At 52.3% G+C, this 15365-nt stretch overlaps 8 protein-coding genes across 8 annotated transcripts; 4 read left to right on the forward strand and 4 right to left on the reverse strand.

The window, feature by feature from the left end:
* Positions 1-266: 266 nt before the first annotated feature.
* Positions 267-1585, reverse strand: PV08_04327 (uncharacterized protein; the record flags this gene model as incomplete). Its single annotated transcript, XM_016378675.1, has 4 exons — positions 267-935; positions 1035-1180; positions 1288-1462; positions 1550-1585. The coding sequence occupies 4 exons, from the start codon at positions 1583-1585 to the stop codon at positions 267-269; spliced, it is 1026 nt and encodes a 341-aa protein (XP_016237352.1).
* A 721-nt stretch (positions 1586-2306) lies between these two features.
* On the forward strand, positions 2307-3442 carry PV08_04328 (uncharacterized protein; the record flags this gene model as incomplete). The annotated part of the gene is made up of 3 exons (XM_016378676.1): positions 2307-2365; positions 2455-2649; positions 2782-3442. 3 exons carry the CDS (start codon positions 2307-2309, stop codon positions 3440-3442), a joined length of 915 nt encoding a protein of 304 aa, XP_016237353.1.
* A 261-nt stretch (positions 3443-3703) lies between these two features.
* PV08_04329 (uncharacterized protein) lies at positions 3704-4810 on the reverse strand (the record flags this gene model as incomplete). Its single annotated transcript, XM_016378677.1, has 3 exons — positions 3704-4044; positions 4099-4218; positions 4276-4810. The coding sequence occupies 3 exons, from the start codon at positions 4808-4810 to the stop codon at positions 3704-3706; spliced, it is 996 nt and encodes a 331-aa protein (XP_016237354.1).
* Positions 4811-5608: 798 nt separating this feature from the next.
* On the forward strand, positions 5609-7354 carry PV08_04330 (uncharacterized protein; the record flags this gene model as incomplete). The annotated part of the gene is made up of 7 exons (XM_016378678.1): positions 5609-5667; positions 5722-6016; positions 6068-6223; positions 6272-6478; positions 6535-6694; positions 6743-7005; positions 7058-7354. 7 exons carry the CDS (start codon positions 5609-5611, stop codon positions 7352-7354), a joined length of 1437 nt encoding a protein of 478 aa, XP_016237355.1.
* Positions 7355-7512: 158 nt separating this feature from the next.
* On the reverse strand, positions 7513-9444 carry PV08_04331 (uncharacterized protein; the record flags this gene model as incomplete). The annotated part of the gene is made up of 1 exon (XM_016378679.1): positions 7513-9444. The coding sequence occupies one exon, from the start codon at positions 9442-9444 to the stop codon at positions 7513-7515; it is 1932 nt and encodes a 643-aa protein (XP_016237356.1).
* An 829-nt stretch (positions 9445-10273) lies between these two features.
* PV08_04332 (uncharacterized protein) lies at positions 10274-11620 on the forward strand (the record flags this gene model as incomplete). Its single annotated transcript, XM_016378680.1, has 2 exons — positions 10274-11107; positions 11168-11620. 2 exons carry the CDS (start codon positions 10274-10276, stop codon positions 11618-11620), a joined length of 1287 nt encoding a protein of 428 aa, XP_016237357.1.
* A 428-nt stretch (positions 11621-12048) lies between these two features.
* On the forward strand, positions 12049-13037 carry PV08_04333 (uncharacterized protein; the record flags this gene model as incomplete). The annotated part of the gene is made up of 3 exons (XM_016378681.1): positions 12049-12094; positions 12154-12651; positions 12745-13037. The coding sequence occupies 3 exons, from the start codon at positions 12049-12051 to the stop codon at positions 13035-13037; spliced, it is 837 nt and encodes a 278-aa protein (XP_016237358.1).
* Positions 13038-13615: 578 nt separating this feature from the next.
* On the reverse strand, positions 13616-15169 carry PV08_04334 (uncharacterized protein; the record flags this gene model as incomplete). Its single annotated transcript, XM_016378682.1, has 1 exon — positions 13616-15169. One exon carries the CDS (start codon positions 15167-15169, stop codon positions 13616-13618), a length of 1554 nt encoding a protein of 517 aa, XP_016237359.1.
* Positions 15170-15365: the final 196 nt, after the last annotated feature.

The following is a 15365-nucleotide window of genomic DNA, read 5'->3' on the forward strand; positions in this document are numbered from 1 at the left end:
CTGTGGGAGTTGAGATCGAGAGACGCTGTTGTCCGTTTCTCAGCCAATCGCTTGCTTTTCCGCCCCCGGATTCAGAGACATGATCCATGAAAACTCATTACACAAGCAAAGGCAAGGCCCGGAAAAAGCCAGCTATCATCGATGACAGATTACAAAGGTCGTCAACACTGATCTGGTGTATCCTGTCCAGACTACTTATCAGTGTTACATATCAATCAGGTCGGTCGTCAGTATGTGGAGACGAAAGAACCCAACCTGGGGACCCCTCAAAATCCCAAAGTGATGGTCTCCTCAACCTGCGTCGGCCTACCCATTCGAATAACTCCCGTCTTCTGCTTCAGATCCATGAGAATGTTGAACAGGGTGGCCGCAGTGCTTTCTCCCTTTTGCTCACGGCAAATCGCGGTCGGAGCATTCGCTTCGTCCTCGAACAACTTGGAGACCTCGGCCCAAGTCGGTTCGGTGGGCAAGTTGTCACACAGCTCCGCCATCCTGTCGACGCGGAAAAGCGAGTCCTTGATCCAGACAGTATCCGTGATTCCAGGGTGTTTGAGCAGCAGATGGTTGGAATGCACAACCCTCCCCTTTCCGTCTGGCACGAGCTTCTCGATGGTCGTCGAGGTAAATTCGAACCCGGTGGCATCAGTCGCGTCGGCGACCAGTATATGCGCCGGTGCAGCCATGCCCCAATGCTCCAGGGCCTGCACGGCCTCCTTCGCCGACTGGCTCTCCAGAGCCATTCTCAGACCCAAATGAACCGGCAAGCGCTCTGGATTCATACCCTTGGCTCTGATCGCGTTCAGGCAGACCCCGACCCCGGCGGAGTTGAAGCCAATCTTGCCGATTATACCAGCCTCGGTGATCATCTGGATCGACGGTTTTCCAAATTGTGCGATTTTGACGATAATTAGGTTTTCTTTTTGCTGTTCCATCCACTGTCATGACTCAATTGTCAGCTAAGCTCAGCCTCACCGTCTGAAGGTCGAAGATGAGGAGTGGAAAGGGGCTCCAAGGAGAGGGAAGCATGTACTAACATCCCAGTTCTGTCCAAGGTATGCGCGTTTTTCAGTATTCCACGCCAACGACGTGCAACCATCACTGAACGCGCCGAACGCAATCTCTGTGCGTACGTTCAAGGCGACGATGTCGAGAATCGACCGACCCGATCCCGTGGCGACACCTGCATGCATTCAAAGGTCAGCATTGTGATCAGGTCGCCTTGAAATTGAGCCCTTCCAAGCCTCCTTTCGGTCGTAGAGCTGTTAACACGAGCTCAACTCCACGAACCTTGCATCTCTTCATGATATGCCGGCCATGTCGACTTGATGTGGTCGCTAAAGCTGCTGGCAATGTCCTGCACTTGTGCCCAGTCTAGCTTGCTGGTCTTTTCGAACAACGACGCATAGAAGTCTATGCATCGCGCGACGTGGTCCTTGGCCGCCGTGCCATGTTGCACACCTATCTATTGGGTTTGGCAACGGTCAGCCATGATGTTTACCGACAACCTAGGACAATTTTGAGGGCGGTGTCTGGAAGACAAGTGATTTACCTCGTATGGAGTTCCCTGGCAATTTACGGAAAGCATTCTGAAGGCGTTTGAGGGTAATTCCAAGCCGTTGCTCTGGCTTGAGGTGTAGTCGCACAGGTGGAGGAAATTGTGGGTCCTCCAGAAAGTCCAAACAAGACCACAAGATCAGATTATGGGTACAGTGTAAAGTGTAGAATGTATAATGTAGATTGTCAGTGCGAATATGAATATGAATGTACACTTGTAACTCAAAGTCTATGGGCTTCTTGTCTTATCTCTTTGCCTCGGTTGTGGGTATGTTGGAAGTGGCCCGCAGACAGATATGGCGTCTTCCGTCGGTAAAAGCCAGCGCTCAATTCCGCCAGCTGATGAGGGGGTTGATACATGATACTGCACATGGGACCGAAGAGTTCCCAGTACCACAATCTCCAGGAACGGTGGGCTGGTGGTAGGCCGGCGTTTGGCCTGTGAGCTGTGAAGTGTTGAGGAGCCCCTAACCAGAAGCTCCAAAACGGGGGAGTTCGCTCACCACCGTGCATGTCTAGCGCCCACATCCGATGGGTCCAGTGACAGGTCCAGCCGATCTTCTTCCCTGGGTTAACTAGTCTTCGTCGAGCACCTGAATAGGTACGTAGGCGACCTATTTCAGCAACTCAACTGGCAACAAAAGAGAGGGCAGTCTTGTGGTCTGTCTCATCGTCGATCTTTTGCGTTTCTGTGCCCTCGGTCGTCAAACACCTTTCCAGAAAACCGACATAACTAGGTTATCATCTGCAACATGGGCAAGAAACGGGTTCTCGTCGGTTACGGCATCGACGTCGACGCCGTCAGTGGGTGGTAAGTGTTCTACCCTCTGGGTCATCAGCCGTCCCGGCCCAGCAAGCATCACGCAGTCCGTGGTACTGACACGGTGTTGTTGTTCGTAGGATCAACACTCGCGACGGATCACCAGCAAACCCGACCGACGTCTCTCGGGGCGTGTTCGGAGCCACCGTCGGCATCGACAGGCTCCTCAATCTCTGGGACAAATACGGCATCAAGACGACATGGTTCGTGCCGGCACACTCGATCGAGAGCTTTCCCGAACAACTTTCCAAAGTGAAGGATGCCGGCCATGAAATGTGCGTATTGTAAACGTTACCTCCCTCTTTTTTTTGTTTTTTCCTCTCTCTCTCTCTCTCTCTCTCTTCCATATCTCTGCTTTTCCCCCCCTCTGACTGACGCCTGTCACCATATGTGACGACGACTGGCAGTGGTCTACACGGCTACACACACGAGTTCGTCTCGACGCTCTCCGAACAGCAACAAAAGGACGTCTTGACCAAGTCCGTCCAAGTGCTGACCGACTTCACGGGCAAGAAGCCCCGCGGGTGGACGGCGCCGGCGTGGTCGACGTCGCGGCAGACCATCAAGCTCCTCGAAGAGTTCGGGATCGAGTACGACCACTCGTTCATGCACCACGACTCGCAGCTCTACTACTGCCCGGACGGCAGCGAGGAGTGGACCGAGACCGACGTGGCCAAGTCGGCGACCGAGTGGATGAAGCCCATGAGCGCCATCAAGCCCTCGGCCGTCGTCGAGGTCCCCGCGAACTGGCACCTGGACGACTGGCCGCCGTTCCAGCTCAACCTGAAGCAGCCCTCGACGCACGGCTACGTCGACACGTACGTCATCGAGAGGCTGTGGAAGGACCAGTTCTCGTTCTTGTACCGCGAGTACGACACCTTCGTGTTCCCCATGAGCATCCACCCCCAGGTCAGCGGGAAGCCCCAGGTCGTGCTCATGCACGAGAGGATCATCGAGTGGATCAACCAGCACGAGGGCGTCGAGTGGATGACCATGGAGGATATGGTCAAGGAGTTCAAGGAAGGGAGGCTCGGTGGTGCAGAGGTCAAGGGCGGGAAAGTAGCGTAGCTAAATGCTACCTACTTACTACATAGGAGAAGAATTGGACAGCATTTGTTTTTTGACGACTGGAGATCCATATTCAACCGTCGGATAAACGATTGTCGGACTACAGGCCATCACTGTATTGTAGGTACCGTTGACCTGCAAAGAAATGGACATTGGTAACTTGTAACATTAAAAGTCTCGGTCGGCGTATTTGATTTACTATGACCTACAAAAGAAGACAGAACATTGAAACGGCCTAAGAAACAAAACACCACGCTCTTCTCATGCAGCTACTAAGACAGTTCCACCCGCCCCGTAGCTCTGCACGTATCGTTCGACAATATGCTTCTCAACCTGAAGAGGCTCGTATGCCGGCTCCTCGCCTGGCTTGATACAGGTGGGCAAGCATTCAATGATCGTATCCAGAGCACCATCATTGAAGAAAGCGCAGCTGTATCGGTCCTTGCCCGATAAGGGAGAGATGACTCGATGCATGGTAGACTTGTATCGGTTGTTTGTCCATCTTTGCATCAGATCACCGATATTGCAGACATAGGCCCCCTTTACAGGAGGGACATGGTGCCAAGTGCCGGTAGCCTTATGCAGGACTTCCAGCCCGCCGACTGCAGCAAATTTAGCAAGAGTCCCGATTTCATCCACAGTCCGAGAATACTCACCCTCGTCCTGCAGGAGCAATGTCAAGGCCCCGAAGTCGGTATGGGCACCGACACCTCGAGTCCGGCCGGCCACATCGGCGGGTGTGGGAGGGTAATGATGAGACCGACAAAGACAGAGCCCTGGAACACGAACTCTCAGTAATTCATCTCTGGCAGTAGTCGACGTCCTTGACTTACCATCTGGGTCGGCGGCAAACGCATCAAAATGGTCTTCCGGTAGATCGAGCGACAAAGCCATCAATCTGAACACATTCTTCGACAGCTCATGGACAGCATTGAAATAGTCGAGGTAGGCTTCCTTGAAGCCCGGTAAACTCTCGGGCCACTGATTTGGACCTTGCAAGAAACGTCCGAGTGGCCGTTCCGGTCGGACGGAAAAGCCTTCTTTCTGATCTGGAGTCGCTGATGTATCGAGTTCGTCTAGCTTTTGACCACCAATGCGCTCGTAGCCACGATAGCACTTGGAGTTCTCCTGCGAGACCTTCTGTTTTTCTGCTAATGGAAGCGCAAAGAAGCTCGCGATTGCAGACAAGAAACGTTCTTGAACCTCTACAGGCACGGAATGTCCGATAACCTGCAAGAACCCCTGGTTTTCATACGCATCGCGAACCTCCAATGCTGTTTGCCTTTTGGCTTCAGGGTCGCCAGCCAAAAAGCCTGAGATGTCAATGACTGGTATTTTCACCAGTGGTGTTTCGGCAATACTTCCCATGGCTAATCACAGCAGTCGAATTTTAAGAAAAGTCACTCTCCTACACCACTTTTGACACCTAACAATGGTCCTTATATAAGAGGGTGGTGGCAAGGAAAGAAAACACGTACATCTTGTTTGTTTCGAGGTGCATTGGCACGCTTGGGATTTCGGGCTCAGTCAAAACATGCTCGATAAAGCCGATTAGCGGTATGCCCAGGCCACGGGGAAGGCATCCATAGCTACCTGATTCAGAGTGATCAGTGGACTTTTGCCTGGAACAGGTGGATGCACATGCTAGCGATTATCAGATCCACCCCCTACCTCATTGGACACTGGTTGATATCATCGATAATGGCAGGACACTTGCTGGACGTGCCGTGTTGCGGTAACCGAGGACTTCGGACTCTGGTAAAGGTTGCACCGTCTCTGGTTGGATGTCGATGCCCCAGAACGGGAAAGAGAGGCTTTCAGCCTCCACTTTCATTATACCCTGGTCGGGGACTCAACGGCAGTATGCCGCCAGAGGTCACTATCAGTCCAATGCTAATGGCTCATGGAGTATCCACCGGATGTAGGCGACGGACCAAAGCGCAGGACGTGGGCGACGGAAAATAGCGACTGGCTCGACAAGTATCCCCTTCCAACCAATAGATGTTGATGATGACGGTTTCGTGATAAACGTACCCTGTTGAGACTATGCCTGTACCTTGATATCTGGAAATGGATCTGCAAGACTTATAAGACGAAGGTCTCGCTTCTGGATCATATTGCTCGCCAGAAGGGAAGCACTCATCCTGCGTCAACGGAATCGCAATCATGGCTTTCAAGATTCCAGGTCTGCCACCAGTCAGACTTCACTCTCCTTACTGGCAAAAGTAAGTTTGGAAACCTAGAATATCAGAAAGTACTCGCGTTAACAGATTTATCAGTGTCATTATCGGCATTCTGGTGGGCTTGACTGCTGGACTTTATGTTGCCCTCAATCTTCTTGGTGCCGGAGGCGGTCGACCAAATGCAGCCCAAACCGTGCAAGTGGTTAACGCCACCTTGTGTGCGGTCTGGTTCTTCTCGGCCTCGTTTGGGGGAACAGTCCTGAACAAAATCGGTCCGGCTATCACTGCCTCCCTAGGAGTGTTGGGCTACATAATCTATGTCGGTTCTCTGTGGTACTTCGATCAGACTGGCAAGGAAGGCTTCCCAATCTTCGCAGGTGTTGCTATTGGTGTAAGTCATAACCGGGTACATACAGTCATCCATCCGCTGACCATGCTATAGATCTCGGCTGGGTTGATCTTCGTAACCATGGGGTACATTGCAATGTCGTACTCCGAAGAGCAGGATCGGGGCAAATACATTACCGTCTCGATCAATCTCCAAGCTGTTGGTGCCATAGTGGGTGGCATCATTCCTTTACTTATCAACCGCAATTCTGTAAGTACTGCACCACTGCACCGTGAGGACTGTCTGACTGTAGAATAGACTGAGGCAGCGGGTGTACCGCCGGCCGTGTACATCGTTTTCATTGTGGTAATGGCAATGGGTATGATAGGGGCATTTGCTCTTATGCCGCCTGACAAAATCGTTCGTGACGATGGAACCAAGGTTGGGGTCGTTCAGGCTCGAACCTTTGTGGAGGAATTGAAGGCAAACCTCGAGATCTTTCGTGATTGGAAGCTACTCATCATGGTAAGTGCCCAAGGGCGACGCAACGGTGTACTCAATACTGACCTTGATATCTACAGATCCCCGCGTTTCTTCCAGCAGAATGCTTTCTTGTCTACGGAGGCTCTGTCAACGCATACCACAATAATCTTCGCACTCGATGCCTGCTGTCCTTCATTTCGGTAGTACTGCAGCTGCCGGCAGGTTGGGGTTTGCAATGGATTCTGGACAATAAGAAGAGTAAGGGTGCAGGACACAAAGTTTCAAACCAGGCTAATCTCAGGGCAGTGAAACGGAGAACCCGTGCTTTCATCGGACTTGCTGTGGTTGGTATTCCATTGACCGGTGCTTGGATTTGGGAGATCATCCGCACTCGTAATTATGACCGTTCCAGCCCACCTGAGCACCCAATGGACTGGACTGATGACGGCTTTGTCGCGATCTTCTTCTTATTTATGATGAACTGGGTCTTCAGCTCGCTTTGGCAGTACATCATCCTTTACTTTCTCGGCACTCTCACAAATTCGCCTCGCAAGTCGGCCAACTATGCAGTAAGTCTTCTCCGTGATCTCGAATCATTTTTGAGACTAACATTGCTTTCAGGGCGTTTTTCGAGGCATTCTGGGCGCTGGCGAGGCCATCTGTTTCGGTGTCGATTCTATTGCTGTTCCATATATGAAGGAGGCCGCCGTGATATTCGCATTTTACACTACTGGCGTATTGGTGTTTGCGTACCTGGCTGCCTTCCACATTCGTGAGACAGAGTACTTCAATGGTGAAGACGATGTCGTTATCCCCAAGCATGTACTTGAAGAGCACGAACTCGACAGCAGCAGCATCGCGGGCGAAAAGGTACCAATCGAGGACCAGACTGTCACCATAGGTGACAACAAGGCTTGAGTCAATATACCTTGCGTGTCAGGTACACACATTCCTGCAGCGAGCAGCGTCAACTGCTGTGTTCTGAAGATCAAGCGGGTAGTTAAGTAGTTGTTATAACGTTGGTTGAAGAGCCCGGATGTGGATACTGGTATTGAATGAATTAAGGTTATCGACACTCAGGTCTCTTGATTTGAAAGTGCCAAATCCATTCCAAACCCGAATTCTGCGTTCCAATCGTATGGCAGATATGAGTAAGCGTCGAAGGTATCATTTCCGTTCGAGCTCAATAGAGGGTTGGTCACTGGCCAAATTTCGAATGGATCGCGGAAATGCGCTGTCCCATCGAGGTATTCGTCCATTGGTGCATTTTGTAACAAGTCAATTTCGGATGTGCTCTGGTTCCGAAGAAGGAGAAAGTCCAAATAGTCTTGCTTGATCGGCCCCAAGAGCCTTTCATATTCCTGAAGGCATTGGGTGGCAGCCGGCCAGCGTTCGGAAATTGTTGAGAAGAATCGCGAGAAGCGATCCATGAACTCTTCCACCTCTTCTATCTCGTAAGCATCGGCGATATCGGGCCGGCAATACTGCAAAGCCTGAAGGAACACTATTGCAGATAAGAAGGTGTGATGGCATGGATGAAAGACATATTTCATATAGCCGAATTCGGTGTTTGCCTGCCGCCAGTATCCAGTCGCAACCTCTTTGCTGGCAGCAAAAGCTTTCATGAGATGCTGCCGAGATGGAACTCTGATCCTTGGACACGAACGAAACAACAAGACGATGATGTAGTTGTACGCGATATCAGCATACAGTTCCAGCTCGTCCCATTGTGATTTGACGGAAGAGTCCTGGTTCAAGGAGGCTTTGTGATGCACTTCTTCTCTCCAACACATAATCTCGTGCTCCGTCTCGGCCATCCAGGACTCCAGAGACGGACAGTCAGACGGCAATGGTTCGTTCTGATATAAGATAGACATGATTGAAGACTCGACTTTCCTGAAGAGCCAAATCCTTCTTGAGACGAACTTAGCTCGTGGTACGTTCACGTCGATGCCATTGCGCGTGATACCAAAGTCAACGTATTCGGCTGGGAATTCTGCACTGATATACTTGTTCTGAGTACGGATAGGCCGATTCAATGGCGCGGAGACGGCGACTTCCATCTCCCAAGCGCACCAGAATATGCGACGACGCATATCCCTTTCGAGGACATCAATATCGATACTTTCTGGAAGTTCTCGATGAAGGCCAAGGTCAATGCATGCCTCGCTTGACATACCTGTGAGCAGCCACAAGTTGGCAACATTTGGATTGAGAAAGGTGTATTGAATGAGTAAAAGTAGTGCCTGGAGCCCCGAAAGATCGTTGGAGAGGACCACTGGGACGTAGAGCATGGCGTTACGAAATAACCCGGTCCCAAGTGACTGTGCTCGAGCCTGCTTGTTCCGCGCGGCCGTTGAAAGCGAGATTGCCATGATCAAGCTCACCATATACAAGTCTCGTGCTCCTGGTCGAGAATCACTAGGGACCTCAAGCGCCTGCCTCCTGAAAACAGCGTCGAATGCCTTTATGGCATCACTGGAATGGTAGATGGGATACTGTTGGATGATTCTGCTTATGTAAATGTCAAAGAGAAATTCAGCGACTCTTGTTGGAACCGAAGTCAGCGGCAAATTCGATGGGTGCTGGTTCAATATCGATCGTGGATTAGTTTCGTCTAGATCATTCAGGCCAAACGACTTCTTCGCGGATGGAATCTGCGTCGGTGCTGCTGAGCAGCCTGGTAGGCGAATGGCTTCAGTAAGTCCAAGAAAGCTTGGGGTGATGTCGTGGAGAGTATGATTCACGGCAGTGTCCCATAACATGATGGGTGAGAGTCGTCCTGTATCGCAACTTGGGAGAACTCTGCCACCGGACAGATGGCCCGAGCCTATGCCTGGTAGCGAGTAGCTATCGCGCACCCGTTCAAGGTCCGCAATGCGTCCTTCCAAGTACCTAGCAATGCTTCGTGGAGCGGTCGCGTTCGTCGCAGTGTCGAGCGACACACAGGGAACGCCGGCGGCCACACAGACAGAGCATGAAGGTGACTGGGCATCACACTGTGGCATAGTCAGAGATGATATCGCACTGGCAGAGACACCGCACCATAATTTTCCTCTTTCGACATCGTGCACACGACACCACGCGCCTCCTTACGCGATTGTTGGACCCCATGGTGCTCGCAGGAGTCACTGAGGCTTGCGTCACAAGAGCGTGGACATGCTCATGCTATAGCTGTCTGATATCGCAGAAGGACGCACTCTGGCCCTGCTCAGGTGTCCCCATAGTCTGGGCTTTGATTCGAAGAAGATAAGCAGTGATAACGAAGCGGCGAGAAGTGGCGGAGGCGGGATTTCTGGAGTTGAAGATGCTTAGGGAGGAGGAGCGTGTAGGTATCCATGACTTCGGCTCACTAGTTAAGTTAGTTAGTTAGCGCAACCTGGTTGCCCTAACTGAGCCCCTAAGGCGCCCCTAAGGAGCCCCTAAGAAGCCCCTAAACAGCCCAAACAATCCGCTGCTGGCTGGACTCAACCGCCTATACATGCTCGGAAACCGCCATTTCTGGGTACACCCGGGCCGTAGCTTGGACGCGTGGAAACCCCCCCACTCTAGGCCGCTTTAACTACGCGACTTTCAATCGACTGGCCTGGAGAGACATAGATATCATCGACCTTGCTTTTCACCGAGTCGAATTGCCACAAGGGTTCACGACAAAGATCTCGATGGAGAATGTCTCGTAATCGATGCAGCAGGCGATGGAAGTGACAGATCTCGACACATTGCTTGCGCTGCTCCCCGCGTGCAGGAGATGTCGCAAGGCCAAACGACGTTGCGACACGCAGCTCCCTGCCTGTGCGAACTGCAGCAGAGTTGGCGAAGACTGTGTCTTCCTGGACCATGTCTCCAAGGAATATCTACCACGCACGTACGTATGGCAGGACAGTATCGTTTTCACGTCGGCCAACGTCACTAACACTACTCAGGTACATCGCCTCCTTGGTGGACCACTTGAAGTCATTGGAGGCGGACCATCCAGCAGACGCAGCATCATCAGCCACGCGGGAATCGACGGCCTCATCTCGGCGGCCTCGCTTTGTCCACGTTCGAGATTCGTTCAGGTATTTGGGTGCGAACGCACCCTTGGCGAATTCCACCTTCAACAGTCTCGCTTCCCAAAGCCCACTTCGAAGCAACCAGGCGAGTTCACGGCTAGGGATCCCTTTGACATGGTCCTGGGACGCCGGCTCCCACCAATACCTCGTCAATATGTACTTCGCGACGATACATCAGGTGTATCCGATCTTGGACCCTGAGTCTGCACTCTTCAGCGATCCCCAGCGTCGCCAGATAGAGTTGTCTCCTTTTGAAGCCTTTGTCCTGAACATTGTCTATTCCATATCATGCCACTGCCTTCCTGGCAACAACCCGCAACTAGCTCTGCTCTCGGACACTTACCACCGCGAAGCTCTGACTTACGCCGATAAAGTGACGGCCGAACTGAACCTCGAAGCACTGCAAGCCGTCAATCTGCTCGCCCTGCGTAGTCTCTTTGACTCCCAGACAGGTAGCCTGGGGCAGCAGATAGCATTTGCTCACCGTCTAGAGCTGGAACTCAGTGCCAGAGAAGTGGACGAAACGTCCCATGCCTTGATCGCACTGAGAGCGACGACATACTGTGTTGGTAACCAGATGGCCACAGCACTGGATCGGCCGTCCGGCCTGGTCGAGCCGGTGAGTACTGTAAATGGCCTCATGCGCACCGCGAACGATAAGACTAATCACCATACATAGGACGACGCACAGTCACTAGCACTACCAAGCGATCTCATGCGTCTGTGTGGTTTCTACAAAACGCAGTCGAGGTTTCGTGACGGAATCGCAACGGATGAAACACAGCTGACGGATGCCGCTGGACCCGAGCGCTTGACCTTGAGTCCGCTGGTTCAAGCTGCGAAGAACGAGACCGTTTTCCTGCTCAGACCCAATTCGGGGACAGCCATGCAACTTCTCACTTCGTACTATGAAGAGCATATGATTTTCAACGTCTTTACACCGCACTGGGCCTACAAGGCTGGAGCACTCTTGCTTTCGGACCCAGCGCAAGAGAGCCCTCAAGAAGGCTATGTGCTCGCCTTGACAGTATTGGACCGATGTGCGCTGAAATGGCCAAATTCTCGAGCACTACAAGACGTTTTGAGGGCCTTGGCAAGGCAGAAGGTGAAGGCGAGGTCAACATCAGGCTAATCACAATTAGGGAGCGCTCATTTGTGCACCCGTTCCACCGTCACGGAATCAACTATGTGTCCACTACGCAGCTGGATCCCGAGAGAAGCCTTATTGCTTTCATGGGGCACATGTTCAAAAGGGGTTGATGCTTGATGCAATACCTCTTGGCGGTCACTGCGTCATTGACCTGAGGACGGAGCGACATGCCGTTTTTCCACCACCGATCGAGCCATTACGAGTGCGCACTCAACCAGTCGTCACTGCATTCTACTGTAGGACCTTGAGCCATGACACGGTCACGATGCACCCCAAAATTTCCCTCCACTTGACCTTCCTCGCACCCTTGTCGCTGCTCGGCCAAGATCAAATCTCGACGGCGGGACGATAGAATTTTGAGGACAGCTTCATGTTGAGGAACATCTCGTTGTACAGAGAGGCACTCCAGAATGCTTGAAGGACAGGCTAGAATAGTCATTAGTGGCGGAGGACAGGGTATGATGAATGCTATCCATGAAACTCTCACAATTCTGACCATGGTCCCACGACGATAGGTATCGGGCGAGCATTAGCGCGCCATTTTGTGTCGCGTGGCCACAAGATATTCATCCTCGACATCAACGAAGACAATGTCAAACACACGGCGGAAGAACACTTGAAGGAGTACGCCGACCAAGTTTCGTGGTCCAAATGCGACTTGCGGAATGTTGGTGACATCCGCTCGACCATCGACAAGGCCGCGAAGTTCCTCAACGGGCGCATCGACTTTTTGATCAACAATGCCGGAATCTCGCATCCATACTGGCCCGACGGGAAGACCATGGCCGATCCTTCTGTGCTGGACACGTGGCAGGCGTACGTCGAGACGAATCTGACCGGGCCTTTCGTAACGTCTCAAGCATGTATCCCGTACATGAAAGTCGAACAGCAACAGGACAAACAGAAACTGCCCGACTCCAGTGTCGGCCGCGCTGGGCCATGCATCATCCATGTCAGTAGTTTCCGGGCGCTGATTTCAGACCCAAACCAGGAAGGGTATGCTTCCTCAAAGGGTAAGTCGTGTTGACTTGGCGTTCGAACTCCCCACGTTGCCCGGCCGTCCGTCGCTAACCAGAGATGTGTGTGTGTGTGTGTGTATGTTTCAGCGGGCTTGCTTGGCCTCACGCAAAGCATGGCCATTTCGATGCAGTCTTTCGGAATCCGCGTCAACATGGTGTCACCTGGGCGCATCAAGGTCACTCATGAGAACCCTTCTGGGGATGAGACTGGCGACGGTTGGGAAAACGCCGAGGACGACGTCGACACTCACCCAGTCAATCGAGCAGGCATGCCGGAGGATATCGCCGAAGCATGCGAGTATCTTCTCGGCGCCGGGTTCGTGACGGGACAGAATCTCATTGTCGATGGAGGTGTTTCAAAAGTTAAAGGCAAGGCGTAAAGAAGAGGATCGTCGGACAAGGAGTAGGCTAGCCCTCATATGCGGAATTCAAGGTCAATTACCTGACTTGGCATGTAATAACCTCGTGTGAAGAGGGCATGGCTTTAGGCCAAGGAGTGATGCTAGCCGATAAATATCATATTCAGGTACCTATTCCACATACCTGTACGCACCATCACCATATCATCCCACACACTCCCCAAAGCTAACCACCACCCAAAGACCAAACGCCGATACCTCATCCTCCTCCAATACCGGAACTGACACCATAATCCCAAAAAAAAGCCTAGATGAAACCCCATAATGACCCTAATTTACATAGACAGAGAGAAAAACCTCCTGATCCTGCCATCATCAACACCGAAAAGGGGCAGTGGGGGGTGGGGTATAAAAAAGCAATGCTGGTCGTTGGCCAAACATGACTGTCATTTTTTTTGGACGGTGATGAAGCCCGATCCCAAGCATGGAGCCATGAATCGTGAATGAATGAAAGATTGGTGTGTATATATAGAGAGCGTGTGCAAATGAAGCGAGGAAAATTGTTGATACAACCTCAAAAGGAAGCAAACAAAAGGCTTTTATCGTACATAGATGGTAGCGTATCCAGTTCCCCAGTTCTCGGTCGACGAGAACGAGTCGTCACTGTCGGCCACCTTGTGCCGGAGACGATGCTGTCCATACTTGATGGACTGTGGGGACGGACCGCGACAATGGACCAAGACTGGCTTGGCCTTTTGAACCGGTTTGAAGGTGCGGATCTCGCTGATCTCGGTCACTTCGTCGGACAAATCGTACTCGGTCTGGTTGTCTTCTTCGTCGTCGTCGTTGCGGCAGAAATCAAAGGTGAATGTGGACACGGTCGAAATGCTAGCCAACGTAGGGACCGTGCTGGTTGACGAGGGGTGCTGCGAAGTGCGTGGTGACGAAGACTGTGTCCGATCGACGTGGAACTGAGGTCGGATCTGCTTTCCGTGCGAAAAGGGGAGGGAGAACGATGGGACAGGGCCCCGCGTCTTAGGAGGTTGACGAGGAGCCGGGGTTGGGGTATCTTGGTAGTGCAACGTGCGTTCGTGGAAAGTCGGAGAGTTTGGCAGAGACCAGTCGAACTCATCGCTGTCCTCAGAATCATACATAAGTCCCGGGGGCGTGGAAGGTGTGTCCATCTCGTCGACCTCGCCCAGGTTGGACCGGAAGCGGGCCCTGGGAATCGACAGGAAACATGTGGTGGAGCTGACGCTGGGATTGGACTTGTGCTCGCTGTGAACGCGTCGGAAGCGCTCAAACTCTGGCGAGGAACAGCACTTGCAGATGATTACACCGGGGGGGCAGTGGCAGTCTTTAGCCGACGCGTCGTCCCGTATCTGAATCGGTGCTGGTCTTCGAGAGTTGTGAGACGCGTTTGAGAGGGCCGAAAATCTCCAAGAACTTCGCAACGAGAATGACGTAGCGTAAGAGGCATCATCGAGCGCTTGGTTCTCATGCTGGAGGATACTCGCACGTGCATTGTGTGGCAATGGCGTGAGATAGGCTGACTCCTCTACAACTTCAAAGGACGGATCGAGAACTCCACTCAAGTACATAGACAGCCTCTTGCGATCGAGTTCTCCCTGGCCGTCGAGCCATTGGCTCTTCCGATACGATGTCCTTTTGGACAAGGCACCGGTTTGCGCAGAAGGCTGCTCCTCCCCAATCGCCGGCCCTCGTTCCTCTGGGGGGCCGTCTACAACAATGTTGTATTCGGGAACTAATACCGAAGAGGCTCGGGCGGAAGGTGCAGGGACCCCAAGGTGCGTGCCTTGACTGGGGGCATCATAGCCAGTGGTGAATAGTGGTAACGGCTCTTCGTCAACGTCACTGGGTGACGGTAAGGGAAGCTCAAAGCCAACCAAAGGCGACGATGTTGTAGACGGCGGTAGGCTCGACTCGGTCGGCTTCTTCTTGCGTAGCTTCAGCGGGGGAGGACGCAAGCGTTGGACATCAGAGAGTCGGTGCTTCAAGCTGGGCTCAGGGCCGTCCATAGCAACCGTTCTTTGTTGTTCACTCAAGATCATCCTAGCAATATTGGGTCTGTTCACCGGGGGGGTAGGCGGCATAGGAAACAGAGAGAACCCCTTCTGGTCTAATTGGTCCATAGCAAAATCTTTGAACACACTCGAGGCCTCGTTGGCTGAACACACTCGGGTGGAGCTCTAACTCGGCGAGGTACTATGGCGACCAGCGGTGTCTGTGTTGTTTTTTGTTGTTGTTGTTGTTCTCTGGAGATTGTTGATGGGAAACAATCGATAAAGAAGATTGGGAACAACCAGGCTTATGAACGGAATGTAATTG

Source organism: Exophiala spinifera (genome assembly GCF_000836115.1).
Source record: "Exophiala spinifera strain CBS 89968 unplaced genomic scaffold supercont1.3, whole genome shotgun sequence".
In the NCBI taxonomy this organism is placed as follows: Eukaryota; Fungi; Ascomycota; class Eurotiomycetes; order Chaetothyriales; family Herpotrichiellaceae; genus Exophiala; species Exophiala spinifera.